Source organism: Globicephala melas, chromosome X (genome assembly GCF_963455315.2).
Source record: "Globicephala melas chromosome X, mGloMel1.2, whole genome shotgun sequence".
Taxonomy (NCBI): domain Eukaryota; kingdom Metazoa; phylum Chordata; class Mammalia; order Artiodactyla; family Delphinidae; genus Globicephala; species Globicephala melas.
This window is the reverse complement of record NC_083335.1, coordinates 98,910,093-98,924,162: the sequence shown is the minus strand read 5'-3', so window position 1 is coordinate 98,924,162 and position 14,070 is coordinate 98,910,093. Positions and strand designations below refer to the sequence as shown.

Sequence of the window (14,070 nt, the reverse complement as noted above, 5' to 3'; positions counted from 1 at the left end):
AGGCTTTAGAATTATATAGACACCAGTTTAAATCCTAGTCCCTCACATGACATTTTACTAGGACCCCAGGCATGTTATTTAAGCTCTCTGAGCTTCAGTTTTCTGTCTCTATAATAATGCCCACCTCCTAAGGTTACAGTAAATACTGAAAAGGAAATAGGTTACATCAATTGCCTTGCTTTTTGTAGTATCACTCACATGAAGGCTTTTCCAAATATTTGTTTAATTCTATTTATATATTTTATTTCATCCTTTCCAAAGCAACTTTCTCCTTTTGATCTTCTGAAACTCTCTCTCCATTTTTTGTGGGAGGGTGTGGTGGGTAGTGGAAAAATCAGATAGTTACTTAAGAGCTTACTAAATGCTTTAAATGCTCTCCCACTAAGCATTCAAACAACGCAATTAGATTATAATTAAAACAACAAGAGATAACATTCACTGAACTCTTACTATGGCCAGGAGCTAAGCGCTCTTCATGTAATAACTCATTTAATTCTCCCAACCTTGAGGTGGACAGAAGTAATCTTATTTTATAGAGCAGGAAACCAAAATCAGATAGTTTACTGAGATTAGTTGTTTGTTTAGGGTCACAAAGGTACTAAGTGGCCAGCCCAGGCAGCTTGCCCTTAAAACCTATGTGTGCTATTGCCACAGATCTTTAAAATGGTAATGGTGGGGATTAGGGAGGGAGAAGCTACAGAAGCAAGGTTCTCAAATACAAATGTCAGATGAGCCATGCTCACCAATATTATTTGAGGAATAAACAGAACAATGAGAGAGCAGTTCCTTTTTTCCATATCCTCCTTACTGCTATGAGAGGTATTATGGTACTAAGATTTGCAGTCGTAACGGACATGAACATGAGTTTTGCATAATTCAGAAACCTCCAAGGAAGCAATTTTAAATCCTTCTTATCTGTTTTTGATCTCCTGACCTAGCCCTTTTACAGAAGAAAATGACCAGGAATGGATGACACATTCAGCAACTGAAGGAAAATGAGCAGTTTGACCATCAGAAACAGCAAGGAGAAATTTTTACCTGAATGCTCTTAGAGTGAAATTTATTATTTCACCTAGATTATTACAACATGATTTCCAACAATATAATCACCTGAAAACAACAGATACCATGGAAACAGTTTTATACAGTGAAACATGGTTGGTATTTTGCAGCCCCAGCTACTAGTAGAGAAGAATTGCTTTTTACTGGCCTTTTCTCTTGACAGAATATAATAACTATGTACAGACTTCCCCAACTGTTCAAAGTTATGAACTGGGATTCATCAAGGAGGGAACCATGTTTCAATATAGTACTATATACTTAATGAATATTTTTCTTTATTTAGCTGATTCCTTTTTAAGTATTTCTAGAAGTTTCAGGGCAATAAAAAAGGAATACTGAAATCTTCAAATAAGAAAATACAATTTTATGAGCAAGTATCTTATTTCTACGCGTTCCCTGAAAACCAAATCTATACTAAGAAAAATTCTATTTTGAACACGATTGGAACTTTACGAGTACTCAATCTCCATCCCATTTTATTGATTTCAAATGGAGAGATAAACTGAAGTACAGCAGGGCTGCAAATGACATTGTTTAGATAAACATATCTTGTCAGAATTATCCTGGTACCAGCATTAGAGGCTCCGGGCATATTGAGAACTAAGATTCTGGCTTAGGCTCTAAACAAGAAACACAACATGTCTCAACAGACACCTGATTTTAAGAAAATGCTTTTTTGGACCATTTGAGTTGGAACCTTTCCACTATGCTGCAAATATTCATAAAGGCATTCATTCCTAAAAGACAAAAGCTTAGAAAAGCAGAACTATTCAAATCACTGGACATTAGCAGAGATATACAAAACTGCCCTCCAGTCACTCAGTTTTAATCTACATCATGAAAAAAAGTCGATACAATATTTAAAAAAGATTGCAAGGGATAATGGAACATGTTTAGACAAAGCTGAATGGATACTGTAAAATAAATGAGTGTTATTTTCCTCTTGGGGGAAAAAAAGAAGGTTTTTTCATTGGTAAAATAACAAATGACTTTCTATATAGTATGTTTGGATTTGTATAAACACCTTAGCCCAATTTCCATATTTCTCAGGCAAGAAACAGAGCACTTAACTGTGTAGTGGGAATCCAGTCTCATAAATCACTCACTCTTTTAGGCCTGTGTGTATCAACCTGGTTGGGGAAGCCTCATGGTTCCAGTCTGAGGGAGGAACATTCTACTATATCAGTTGGACAGCTATCTATGTTGGTCATTACAAGGCAATTTTGCTCTTGTATTGCTGGTTTTAGAAATGGCATTCTATACATGACACAGAAGTGCATTCTTCTTCTCCAAATTAGCTGTGGAAGAGACCGACTAGTTTCTTGCCAAATTAATTTCTCTTCTTCCTGGGCTCAACACTGGACATTATTTTCCAGATTCCCTTGCAGTTAGATGTGGCCATGTGACAAGTTCCAGCCAACAGATTATGAACAAAGTAATGTGTACGACTTCCAGGCCTGGCTCATAATAAATGCCAACGGTCAGTACTTGTTCCCCACCTGCCCGTTAAATGCATAACACTTTGATGTTCTGGATACAAAGGTTGGAAGGGGCTTGGGCTCCTGAATGACTTCATTAAGTGCTGCTTACTTTGGAATACACCAGAATAAAAAGTGAACTTATACTGTGGTAAACTACCAAGATTTGAGAGCTTACCTGTTACAGTGGCCACTGCCACCTAACTAATACATTAGCATATATCCAAATACATTGTTTAATCAACAATAATTAAAATTTCAAAATCAAGAAGAGTCTAGTTTAATTAATATTCACTACAACTGAAAGGGGAAATGTCTCCAGGAAGTCAATCAAAACATCCGTAATTGCCGACTGAAACCGTCTTTAGTCCTAGCAGTCCTAGTGATTCAGGTCATTAACAAAAACATCAAAACAAGGTGGGAAGTGGTAAACATTCTGAAAGGAACACACACTTCTAAGCCAGAAAGAGACATCTGCAAATTCTAAGCTCTGTTCTTTGATTATTTTGTAAGCTTGAACAATTTAACCATTCTCAGAAACTGTTTCCTCGTCTATAAAATGGGGATTATGAAATTTAGCTGACAGGATTTTGTAAAGGGTTTACACACACACGCACAAATACACACACCACACACAACATGTACTGCCTGATACCTGGGAGGTACTCAATAAAATAAGAGCTATTATCACTATGTACCTAATAAATGTAAGTATGACTAATAATATTTTCCAAATATTAACCTTCGATTCTGGTCACTCTTTCCCCTCCCCCAACATACTGGCAGCCAGACATTCTGCTTCTACTTCCTTAGGGAAGTGTTGACACAACAGAATGTATATTATGAAGACACAGACTCTTGGTTTTTAAGTTTCAAAAGCCTAGGCCTGGTATAAGACAAAAGCTTAGGAAGGAAAAAAGGATGATTAAACGAAGGTTTTCCCTACCCTTGCACTAGAAAAGATTCCTCTGGATGTGGGAGGGGAAACGAGGGGGCATTGCAGGGGAAGTAAGAAAATTTAATATTGATATGTATCCCTGGAGGGAAAGGAGGTGGAAGGAAGGGAGGAAACTCAGGGAAATCCAAGAGAATCTGATAGCAGAGGTGACCTGGGCCTTATTTCTGAGGAGAGCCTCTGACGAAAACAGGACGGAAAGCAGTTTCCCTTACCCTTCCCTCTATCCCTCTTCCTGACCTCTTGCACAATCACTCTGAATCATCCCGTATAAAGAAGAGTAGGTGCAATGTCTAGGCACATGGGCCTTAAACAGCCTCTCAAAGTTCCCACCCACCCCAGTATGGCATGAGGAATGGTACAACGATCTCTGATATTACACAATGAGGGCATCCAAGCAGCAGAGAGACGTCTAGATCTGAAAGTGCCACTGCAGACAGGAAACAAAGATGGTCCAGGAAGCAACTCCCTGCTTGAACCAACAACCAAGGATATGAGCAAAGAGAATGGCATCTCCATGGATGCCAGCCCAGATCAATGACAAGTGAGGAGCAAATGTTCTGCCACAGCCATGCTCACCACAGCAGGCCCCCGCTATGCTTTGCGACTACATAAGTCTGGATTGATGAAAATTATATTTTCTCTATTCCAGAGAATTACATTCAGTTATTGAAAGATAACATTATGGACTAAAAATCTTAGTTACAATAGTTTTTTTTTTGTAATTTGAGTTTTTTAATTACTGCAAAATATTGGAGATTTTTTAAACATCTTTATTGCAGTATAATTGCTTTACAATGGTGTGTTAGTTTCTGCTTTATAACGAAGTGAATCAGTTATACATATATATATGTCCCCATATCTCTTCCCTCTTGCATCTCTCTCCCTCCCACCCTCCCTATCCCACCCCTCTAGGTGGTCACAAAGCACCGAGCTGATCTCCCTGTGCTGTGCGGCTTCTTCCCACTAGCTATCTATTTTACCTTTGGTAGTGTATATATGTCCATGCCCCTCTCTCGCTTTGTCACAGCCTACCCTTCCGGCTCCCCATATCCTCAAGCCCATTCTCTAGTAGGTCTGTGTCTTTATTCCCGTCTTACCCCTACAATAGTTTTAATATACAACTGTTGAGACTATTTTTATAAACGTGATGGAGGTTTATGAACTTAAGTCATTATAGAAACTTTTCGGACATGTTTCCTTAAGTTTCACGTGCCCGTTACGAAAAGACTTACTTCGATCAGTAATGACTGTCCTAGCCTCTTGATTGCTGGTCTTGTTTTTCAAATTCTGGGCAGCAGTAATGAGTTCTTCCAACTGGGGGCGCCTCTGTTCCAAATCCTGCAGTGTTGCCTGAAGGAACAGATATAACAATATTGAGGTTCTCCAGCACTGTGCATTCCTTTAATGGAATACAAAGAAAAGTGTAATTTTCAAACCAACCAAAGCACTTTTAGAAATAAAAAAAGATGTTACTAGATATAAATCTCTAATGTATAAGGCTTTACAGAGAGCAATTTAACAAGAAATGTGTTTCATTTTTAGATATCAAAACTATTTCAAGTGAAAATCTTGATTATGGATTTGCTCTACTATTTAAGAGATTAGACGGCGTCATTTCAGAGTACCTGGGTTTACTTAAACCAACATATGAGTGCCATGAGTAAAAAAAATGTAATTTTGAATTATGACAATGTATTTAAGAGAAAGACACTTATTTATACTTGTAATCTCATTCTGTGCAGTGTCAAAATTAAGGTGTATATTTTAGAAACAGAAAAAGCAGAGAAGTGATTTAAGAGATATAACTTACTTAACTTCTTTGTACCTGAAACTCCTCACCTATAAAATGAGGTGATGTAGATGAGCTAAATTAGTCTTTCCCCAAAATCGACTCCAGTAACAATCACCTGATTCCTTTGCCTCACTTCTGAGTGAATGAATTAGATGGCAGGAGGAGGGCTGGAAATCTGCATTTTTAACAAATTCTCTGCTTAATTTTTATGATCAGGCAAGTTTGGAAAGCATCAGGCTAGAAGTTAATATTTGTATTCTGTACTACAACTGACTTTAATACTGCTATAATAAAAGTACCAAAGACAATGAAGCCAACAAATATATATATGTGGGGCTGCACCCGGCAGGCCTACAAAGCCTGCGCTTGCCCAGCTTCAAGACTGAAGAAGGAGCCTGGAGTCAGCAACAGAGACATCAGTGGTTTAATGGATGGGGGAGCTGACCTGTCTGAAGGAACGTCTTGGAGGCAACACCCCAGCGTGTGTAGCAGACAGCAGGCAGGACATGGCGGCAGTCTTCACTCCCAGTGGGAGTGGGCCAGTTAGAGGGGAACTGACATCAGGTGGGCTCATTAGTTACCAGGGAAACCAGCAGAGGGGCACGCCCCTCACCGCCCCTTTGATGAAAACAATCACCAGCTGGGGCCTGGGGCAAGCATGCAGGAAGGACGGTCATGTGGATAAGATACAGGCGAAACAGGCACTGGTCGGGCAGGGGATGTACAGAGAGCAAGACAACAGCCATCTTGAGTGGTCTGACCATACAATATATATTTAATTATAGGTAGCAACGTCCTCCTTCCCTCAAGTGTCCATCTATTGACTCTGTCATCTACTCTCTCTACACTAAGGGCACAAATCCCAGTGATATTTACAAAGAAGTTTCGGGAAAAGTAAGGTATCTCCCTTGTTCTTGTACTAAAACCGAATACATTTTATTGGTTGTTATTAGTTTAAAACCAGTATGTGACAGATGTTTTACACGTTTTCTCATTTTTCGTCTCCTAATAACCACACTAATAACTAAGCCAGAAGTCTTTATGGTTTTAAATCTTATGCTCTTTCTACTACCACATGAGGCCAATGAAAGTGAAGAGGTGAAATGTGGTAGATGGTAATGTTTATGAACATCAGTTATCTACTATGCCCTGGTGCTGATTTTCTAAACACTTTTGTATTTAGAAAGGCCAAATTTTTATCATTCTGTAGTGTTTTTCTGTGAAGAGGTAGGGAGATAGGCCTCGTGATTTGAGCTCAATTGCTTTTAGTAGTGTTAAAATAATGGGAAGAACTTATCCAAACATCACACATCTATTTTGAGCGTTTTCGCCTCTCTACCGAAAAACTGGAGGGGTTAACTTTTAACAAATTTTCCACATTTGTAAGCTGTGATTGCTCAGAAGAAAAATCCAATTTTCAGGTTCCTAACTTTTATGGTTTCTTTACACAAAAGTGTGTTTGAAATATGGAACAAGTTGCCAAAGACAGCTATTGACGTGAGTGGCGTAAGTCAGCTGGAGAGTACTGAATAAATTCTAAAGTAGGAGCATATAGTAGCAGACAGATTTTACGAAATCAGATGTCTTCCAGGATTAGAATGTTACACTCTGGTCACCTGTGACACGGCAAGCTCAGAAGGTACTTTGGAATTCCTGACTCTTAAATGTTTAATACATTCAATAATAGATTTTTAAAAAAGACTTACCCAGAAACCATAAAGTCAATTCTTCCCCTCTATATACACATAGCTAGCCAAGTACACAAATTCATTCATTTACTCACTCACCTTTTTCATTTTATAAATATCAAGTGTAGGCACTGTTTTAGGTGTTATGGATATAGCAGTGAATGAATACATTAAGTTTGTTTTATGCAATTTAAATAAAATTTTGTGTTTTTTGATACTTGGACACTTTTATATAGCAAAGATTATCTTTCTCATCATTTTTTCTTTGATTTAATATTAATCCACCCTCAAACAACCAGGCCATTCTTTGCTTCTAAATTCTGGATACATAACCCAATGATGGCTATACTTTTCCCATTCTTTTAGGATTATAAAGTTCGTTTAAGAAGTATGTTGTAGAAGTAACTTGATCAACTTTAATCTGAACCTTAACCAGGCTCTAAATTAAACCTGACCACAATGAACAGCTTTTACTGCTGAAATGAGCAAGCATGTCAATTTAGACTTAAAACCAGCCATTTTCCTCTCTAATGAACAAAATAGGTCTCAGGATACTATGAAACCTGTTCTCTAGTTGGGTAATTCTCTAATTCTGCTGACAGACACATGCTTTATCAGCACCTGAGAAGATTCTTAATGACATCCTTAGAAGCAGCTCCTTAAAAATCTAAGGAGATTCACAACTGCAATAAAACTATGCCTTTCTAAGATTTCAAACAAAACTGTAACTTTATCCCACTTTTTGGTCAACACATACAAACGTCCATTTCAAAAAAGAAAATGTACAATAATAATAATTATGTGTGTATGTATATATATGGAATTTATGAGATGCTAATATGCTAATTAAATAGTGGTTTCTCAGTAGACCAGAATGGGAATTTTCTTCTTCCATTTTCCTTCCAGAAATAAAGGGAAGGATCTGAATATGGCATTCATTTCATATTTTTTTAAGATATTATACAAACAGTGACTGAAATACCTTCTTGCTAAAAAACAGGACACATGCACGCAATGAGAGGAACAATTATTTTTTCTTTTCATTTGGTTTTCTTTTGAGTGTACTCTATTTATTTGCTATTACAATTTCTTTAATTTTATAATCCCATAACTTCTCAAATACAATGACCTTCATCTCTATTCCACTGAGCCACCCACAGATGAGAGAACACCTTACATCTAATCATTACTCAAACTACCCACTTCCCAAATATCCATCTACAAAATTCTGTTCTCTGCCCCCAATCTGGTGCTCATACCAGATGCTACTCTCTCAGAAACACTGTTTCTACTCGAATCTTCATCCTCATATGACCTCCAGTTGTCTTCTATTGTTCAGTTTCTTTATTCTAGGTTTAGTGGTCTATATTTGTCACACTAAACAAGTAGAATGCTAATTAGGCTTATTTTTCTGATATGAGCTCAGATACTTCTAACTTAAGTGAACAAAACTAGAACTATTACATGCTTAACAGTAACTAAGCATGATAATTGAGCACGTCTACAGGGATCTATCATTCTGGAAGAAACAAACATAAGGGAAGAAAGGAATCAGTGCTATTTCTAAGGAGTCATAAGCCAGCTACCGGGCTCTACTAAAAACAGCTTACCCCTTGGAGATGAGAATTCATCATGGATTCCACTAGCTGAGCAAAGATGGAGAAAAAAAAAATCTTCAAATACAAAGTGAATCAAAAGTCGTTAATCCTATCAAGTCTCCCCAGGGTTGACAGAAATGGTTATGAATAGCAATTCTGTGAAAAAGAGAGTTAAAGGATGGAGCCATGCATACTAGAAGTAGGTTATTTTAGGCTCTTAGAAAGAATTACAGTTCGTAATGCTATTTGTTAAAATACTACCTAAATAATACTCAAATAGAAAACTCTATATGTGTAGTTGAATATTTAGTATTTATATGTCTTAGACCTTAACCAGAAACTTGCTATATTTTTAGTATTTTTCTACAAAAATCAACAATCTTCACATAGTTAACTTTAGAACAAAGGCCCATGGTGATTTTCACTTGTTGCCATTTTCAGGAAATAAGCATGAATTCAACTTACATGTAATGTAAAAATGGAGACCTTATAGTCTTTTATTTACAATTTTAAAAATTAACATTAAAGATTGACAAGGTGAGACAGTTTACAGAACTACTTTATGTATGGAAGAAAATAAGCATTTAAGTCAGGTAGGTCCTAAATTGTAGCCTTTCTAGTAACTGAAAGAGATTTACCCGTGCGGATGCTAATCATCTGTCTAGCTTTCAACTGCCTCCTGGAGGGCCTTAATTCTGGCTTCTATTCTTGCATTCGGCTGCCTCTGCAAATACATTGGCTAAACCCAAAGTTGTCTTTCTTGTCCTCCACTTCCTCACTTCTCATTTACATTTCAAACTGGCCTGGATATTTTCCTGCTGGGCATAACTTTTCTACTTCTCTGAATGTTCTACCAGCATCTCGGTTGGCAACTTCTTCACAAGCACCTTCTAACTGTGGTTATCCTTTTGTCCTTCATTCACTCAAGAAATACTTTTTATAAAAGCATTTTACTTTTATATAATCTAGAAGTTACAGAAAATTTGTAAGAATGGTCAAAGAACTCACACATACCCTTCACCCAGATTCACTAATTGTCAATAGTTTGCCACATTTTATCATTTATCATTCTATCATTACATATACACATAATATCTGTATATGTAATATTATATATATTCTCTTCTGAACCATTTGCGAATAATCTGCAGATAGCATGCCCTTTACTCCTAGATATTTCAGTGTTTATTTTTTGGAAACAAATGCACTCTCTTACATAACCTCAGCTCAATTTCTAGTTCAGGAAATTTAACATGGCTTTAGTATGATAATCTAATCTACATTCTTTATTCATAGTATAAAAAGTACTCCTTTAATTGCCTTTCATTTACTGGTCCAGCCTCATGCATTGCATTTAGTTGTCCTATCTATTTAGTCACCTTTAATCTGAAATAGTTCTTTGCCTTTCTTTGAACTTCATATCGCTGATTATTTTGAAGAATACAAGCCAGGTATTTTGTGGAATGTACCCCAATTTGGGTTTCAGCAAATACTCTTATATATTTATGTTATGTCAGTCATTGAGCTAGTCACAGGAGATATAGCAGAGAAGGAGGAAAAATTATTATTCTCAAGTGAAAAATGAACTAGTAGTGAGGAGAGGCAGTAAATAAGCAATTATAATAAACTGAGGTGAGTATTACAATAGGGGTAGCACAGGGAGTTATCAAAGCATACAGCAGAGATATCTAACCAAATTTAGGGTGTCAAGGAGAGTCTTCTGAAAGAAGTGGAGCTGGTTCTCAGCTCTTCTTTATCTAAACTACACAATTTTCTTGTGTGCCTAACCTCCATTTTTTAAAGTTTTTTTCAGCTTTATTTTGGTAGATTTGACAAATAGAAATTGTATATAAAAGTATACAACTTGTTTTGATATATGTATACATTGTGAAATGATCAAACTAGTTAACATATCCATTATCTCACAGTTACCTTTTGTGTGTGTGTGTGTGTGTGTGTGTGTGATGAGGACACTTAAGATCTATGCTCTTAGCAAATTTCAAGTGTACACTCTTAGTAACTATAGTTACCATGCTTTACATTAGACATCTAGAACTTATTCATCTTATAACTGGAAGTTTGTAGCCTATGACCAACATCATCCCATTTCCCTTATACCACAGCTCTTGACAACCATCATTCTACTCTGTTTCTCAGAGTTCAACTGTTTTTAGATTCCACATATAAATAAGATTTTACAGTATTTGTCTTTCTGTGTCTGGCTTATTTCACTTAGTATAATGTCTTCCAAGTTCATCCATGCTGTCAAAAATGGCAGGATTTCCCCCTTCTTAAGGCTTAATAATATCCAATGTATATATACCTATACCACAATTTCTTTATCCATTCATCCACTGATGGACATTTAAGTTGTTTACATATCTTGGCTTCTGTGAATAATGCTGCAGTGAATATGGGAGTGCAGATATCTCTTTGGGATCCCGACTCCATTTCCTTTAGATATAAACCCAGAAGTGAGACTGCTGGATCATATGGTATTTCTATTTTTAATCTTCTGAGGAACCTCGTTACCAACAGTGTACGAGGGTTCCCTTTTCTCCATACCCTCACCAACAGTTGTACTCTCTTGTCTTTTTGATAATAGCCATTCTAACAGGTGTGAGGTAATTTTCATTACCTCACACCTGGTAGATTTGCATTTCCCTGATGATGAGTGACTTTGAGCACCTTCTCATAGACCTGTTGGCCATTTGGATGTCTTCTTTGGAAAAATGTTTATTCAGGTCCTCTGCCCAATTTTAAATCTGATTATTATTATTTTACTCTTGAGTTGTATGAGTTTCCTTATACATTTTGGATCTTAAACCCTTATCAGATACATGGTTTGCAAATACTTCCTCTCATTCCATAGGTTGCCTTCTCATTCTGCTGATTTTTTCCTTTGCTGTGCATAAGCATTTTTAGTTTGATGCAATCCCACTAGTCTATTTTTGCTTTTGTTGCCTGTGATTTTGGTGTCATATCCAAAAAATAATTGCCTAGGCTAATGTCAAGAAGCTTTCTTCCTGTTTTCTTCTAGTAGTTTTACGCTTCCATGTCTTTAAGTGCCATCGCTGCTAATTCCCACTGTGGTGGCCCCGAGAAAGTGCAAGCCTTTTATGACTGAGATCTAAATGACTGAGGACTTTAGCTGCTGCATTTGGAAATCCATCACTACATTGGAGAGAAGAAGCCAAGCCTCCCACAGACTGCTCCCCACCAATGACTGAATGTGATGAAGATACTAAAGCAGAGTCTTTCTTGGGAGAGCTGGGGCTCCTCTGGCTGACTGCAGCTCCATGTCTCCCCGACAGCTTTGCTGAACCTTCCTCAGACTGTACACTGGGGTACTTCTACCCAATTTTCTCTCCCTTTTTCCTTCATTTCGTGTCAGACTTGCATTTTGGTCTAATGGCTGTCCCACCTTCCCTGGCTTCTTGTCTATTTCCTTTCACATTGATATTTTCTCTAATAAAATAATTTCCTGTTTAATCCTGTCTTAGGACATTTAAACTTAGGCCCCAACTAACACACCCACTTTAGCCCTTCTAATCCCTAAACCTCTCATCAGTTCTTCAGATCCACATAATATGGTGACTCCATGATATTACCACCTGGATGTATAGTTCACAATTTCTGGACATTATTAATATACCTCTTAAGATTCAAGTGAATTAGTATTTTTAAATTAGCTGTATTAAAAACCACTGCTACTTTTTTTTTTTTAAAGGGCATGACCATTATTTTCAACGAGCCTAGACGTTAACTGAAGGAAAACAAGATTATTTATGTGTGTTACATGGTGATGGGGATGGTTGCGTTCTACGCCTGTAGCTCAAGAACACTGGGATATCAAAGCAAGACACCAGGAATCCTGAAAGACATGACAAAAGGAACTTTGAGGCAAGTTTTCTGACTACGGAAGATAGCAAAGCTAAGACAAAAAAAAATAAAGTCTTTCTGAGTCAGAATTGCCCTGGGTAGGCAGAGACCTCAAGCAGGGCCAGCTTCACAGGCATGCAACTTAAAAGTAGCTGCACTGGGCTCTGCAAATAGAAGGGCCCCTTACTTGGTTTCCACTGCTGTTGCTCTCTTGAAATTCTTTATTATTTTTTAACAAGGGGCCCTGCATTTTCATTTGTCATTGGGGCTCACAAATTATGTAGCCAATCCTGACCTTAACCCTGAAGTGAGCAGAGAATAATAGTTGTGTATCTTGCCTGAAGTGATGGCCAAGAACACACTTAAATGCAAATTATGTCAATCAGATGCCTCTTGCTTAGTTCCTGAGAATTTGTTCTAAATTTCTGTAAGGAGCAATCATGAAGCTAAAAAATACATATTTGAGAAAAAAAAATATCTTTTGGTCAGGAAAAGCAGAATAGGACACTTGGCAGTCCTCTGAGATGGGACCCTTTTACTACCAATGGTTATTGGGGAAGCAAAGTCACTGTGATTGTAGGAGAAGTGAAACAGGGGACTTGACCTATCCCAAAAGTGGTGAATCATCTGAGAAAATAATTTGGGACCAAAAGGGGAACCTGTGGTTCCGGCAACAATAATGGCCACTGGGATCTCAAATTCCATTTCACGTTTTAGCTAAGTATTAGTTTCACCTAAGGCTAGGGTGGCCCTGGGAAATACACCTGGGAAACAGCTAATCCCACAGTTACTAACCTGCAAATGCCAAGCACTCGGCTAATACACATAGAAAGATAAAACCTGGACTCTTTTCTCAAGGAACTCATAATCTAGCAAAAACTAAAGACTCATAAAGAACTAATACAGTGGGAAATAATATTAACAACAGCAACAATACTTGCTATTGAGCACTTACTGTGCACCAGAAGAATCTACCACGGATTAGTGGTTACGGGAATGGATTCTGGAGTAAGGCTGCCTGGGTTTGAATCCTGGCTGCCATCTACTTGGTTTCTTATTTTCAGCAAGTTATTTAACTACTCTCTTCTTTATTTCTACCACTAAAATGAAAATAATAAGAGTACCTACCTCTTAAGTTTGTTATGAGAATTACTCGGGTTAATATTTATAAAACGCTTGGAACATTTCTTGTTGCATAATAAGAACAAAGTTCTAAAGACAAATTTAATTAATTTCATCTTCATCATACTCTAAGAGGTAGGTACTATTTGCTTCTTTTATTATCCCTAGTTTACAGATAAGGAAAATGAAAGTAAAGGAAGCAATTTGTCCAGGATCACAGGTTAATAAGTGGTAGAACTTCGAATACAAGCAATTTGGCCCCAGGGTTCACACACTTAAAAGCTATGATATTAGGATATAGTTACAAAGTACCTATGCTATAGTATAGCTATCATATAGTATGATATAATTATTATACAGGTGTGATTAAATGGGACAAGAGCATTGAAACGGGATCATTCAAGGGGAAATTACCTATTCAGCTGATTAACTACTGAATCAGTCAGGGTTCCTGCAATAAGCAAATGGCTCATATACACCACTCTATATA

General features: G+C 37.2%; 1 protein-coding gene across 1 annotated transcript in view; it reads right to left on the bottom strand.

Moving 5' to 3' along the window:
• DMD (dystrophin) overlaps nt 1-14,070 on the bottom strand; it is a 2,243,521-nt gene that overhangs the window by 637,253 nt on the left and 1,592,198 nt on the right. The window contains exon 52 of the mRNA XM_060293058.2: nt 4,731-4,848. Within this exon, the coding sequence (XP_060149041.1) occupies nt 4,731-4,848 (118 nt within the window). The remainder of the gene's footprint in view (nt 1-4,730; nt 4,849-14,070) is intronic.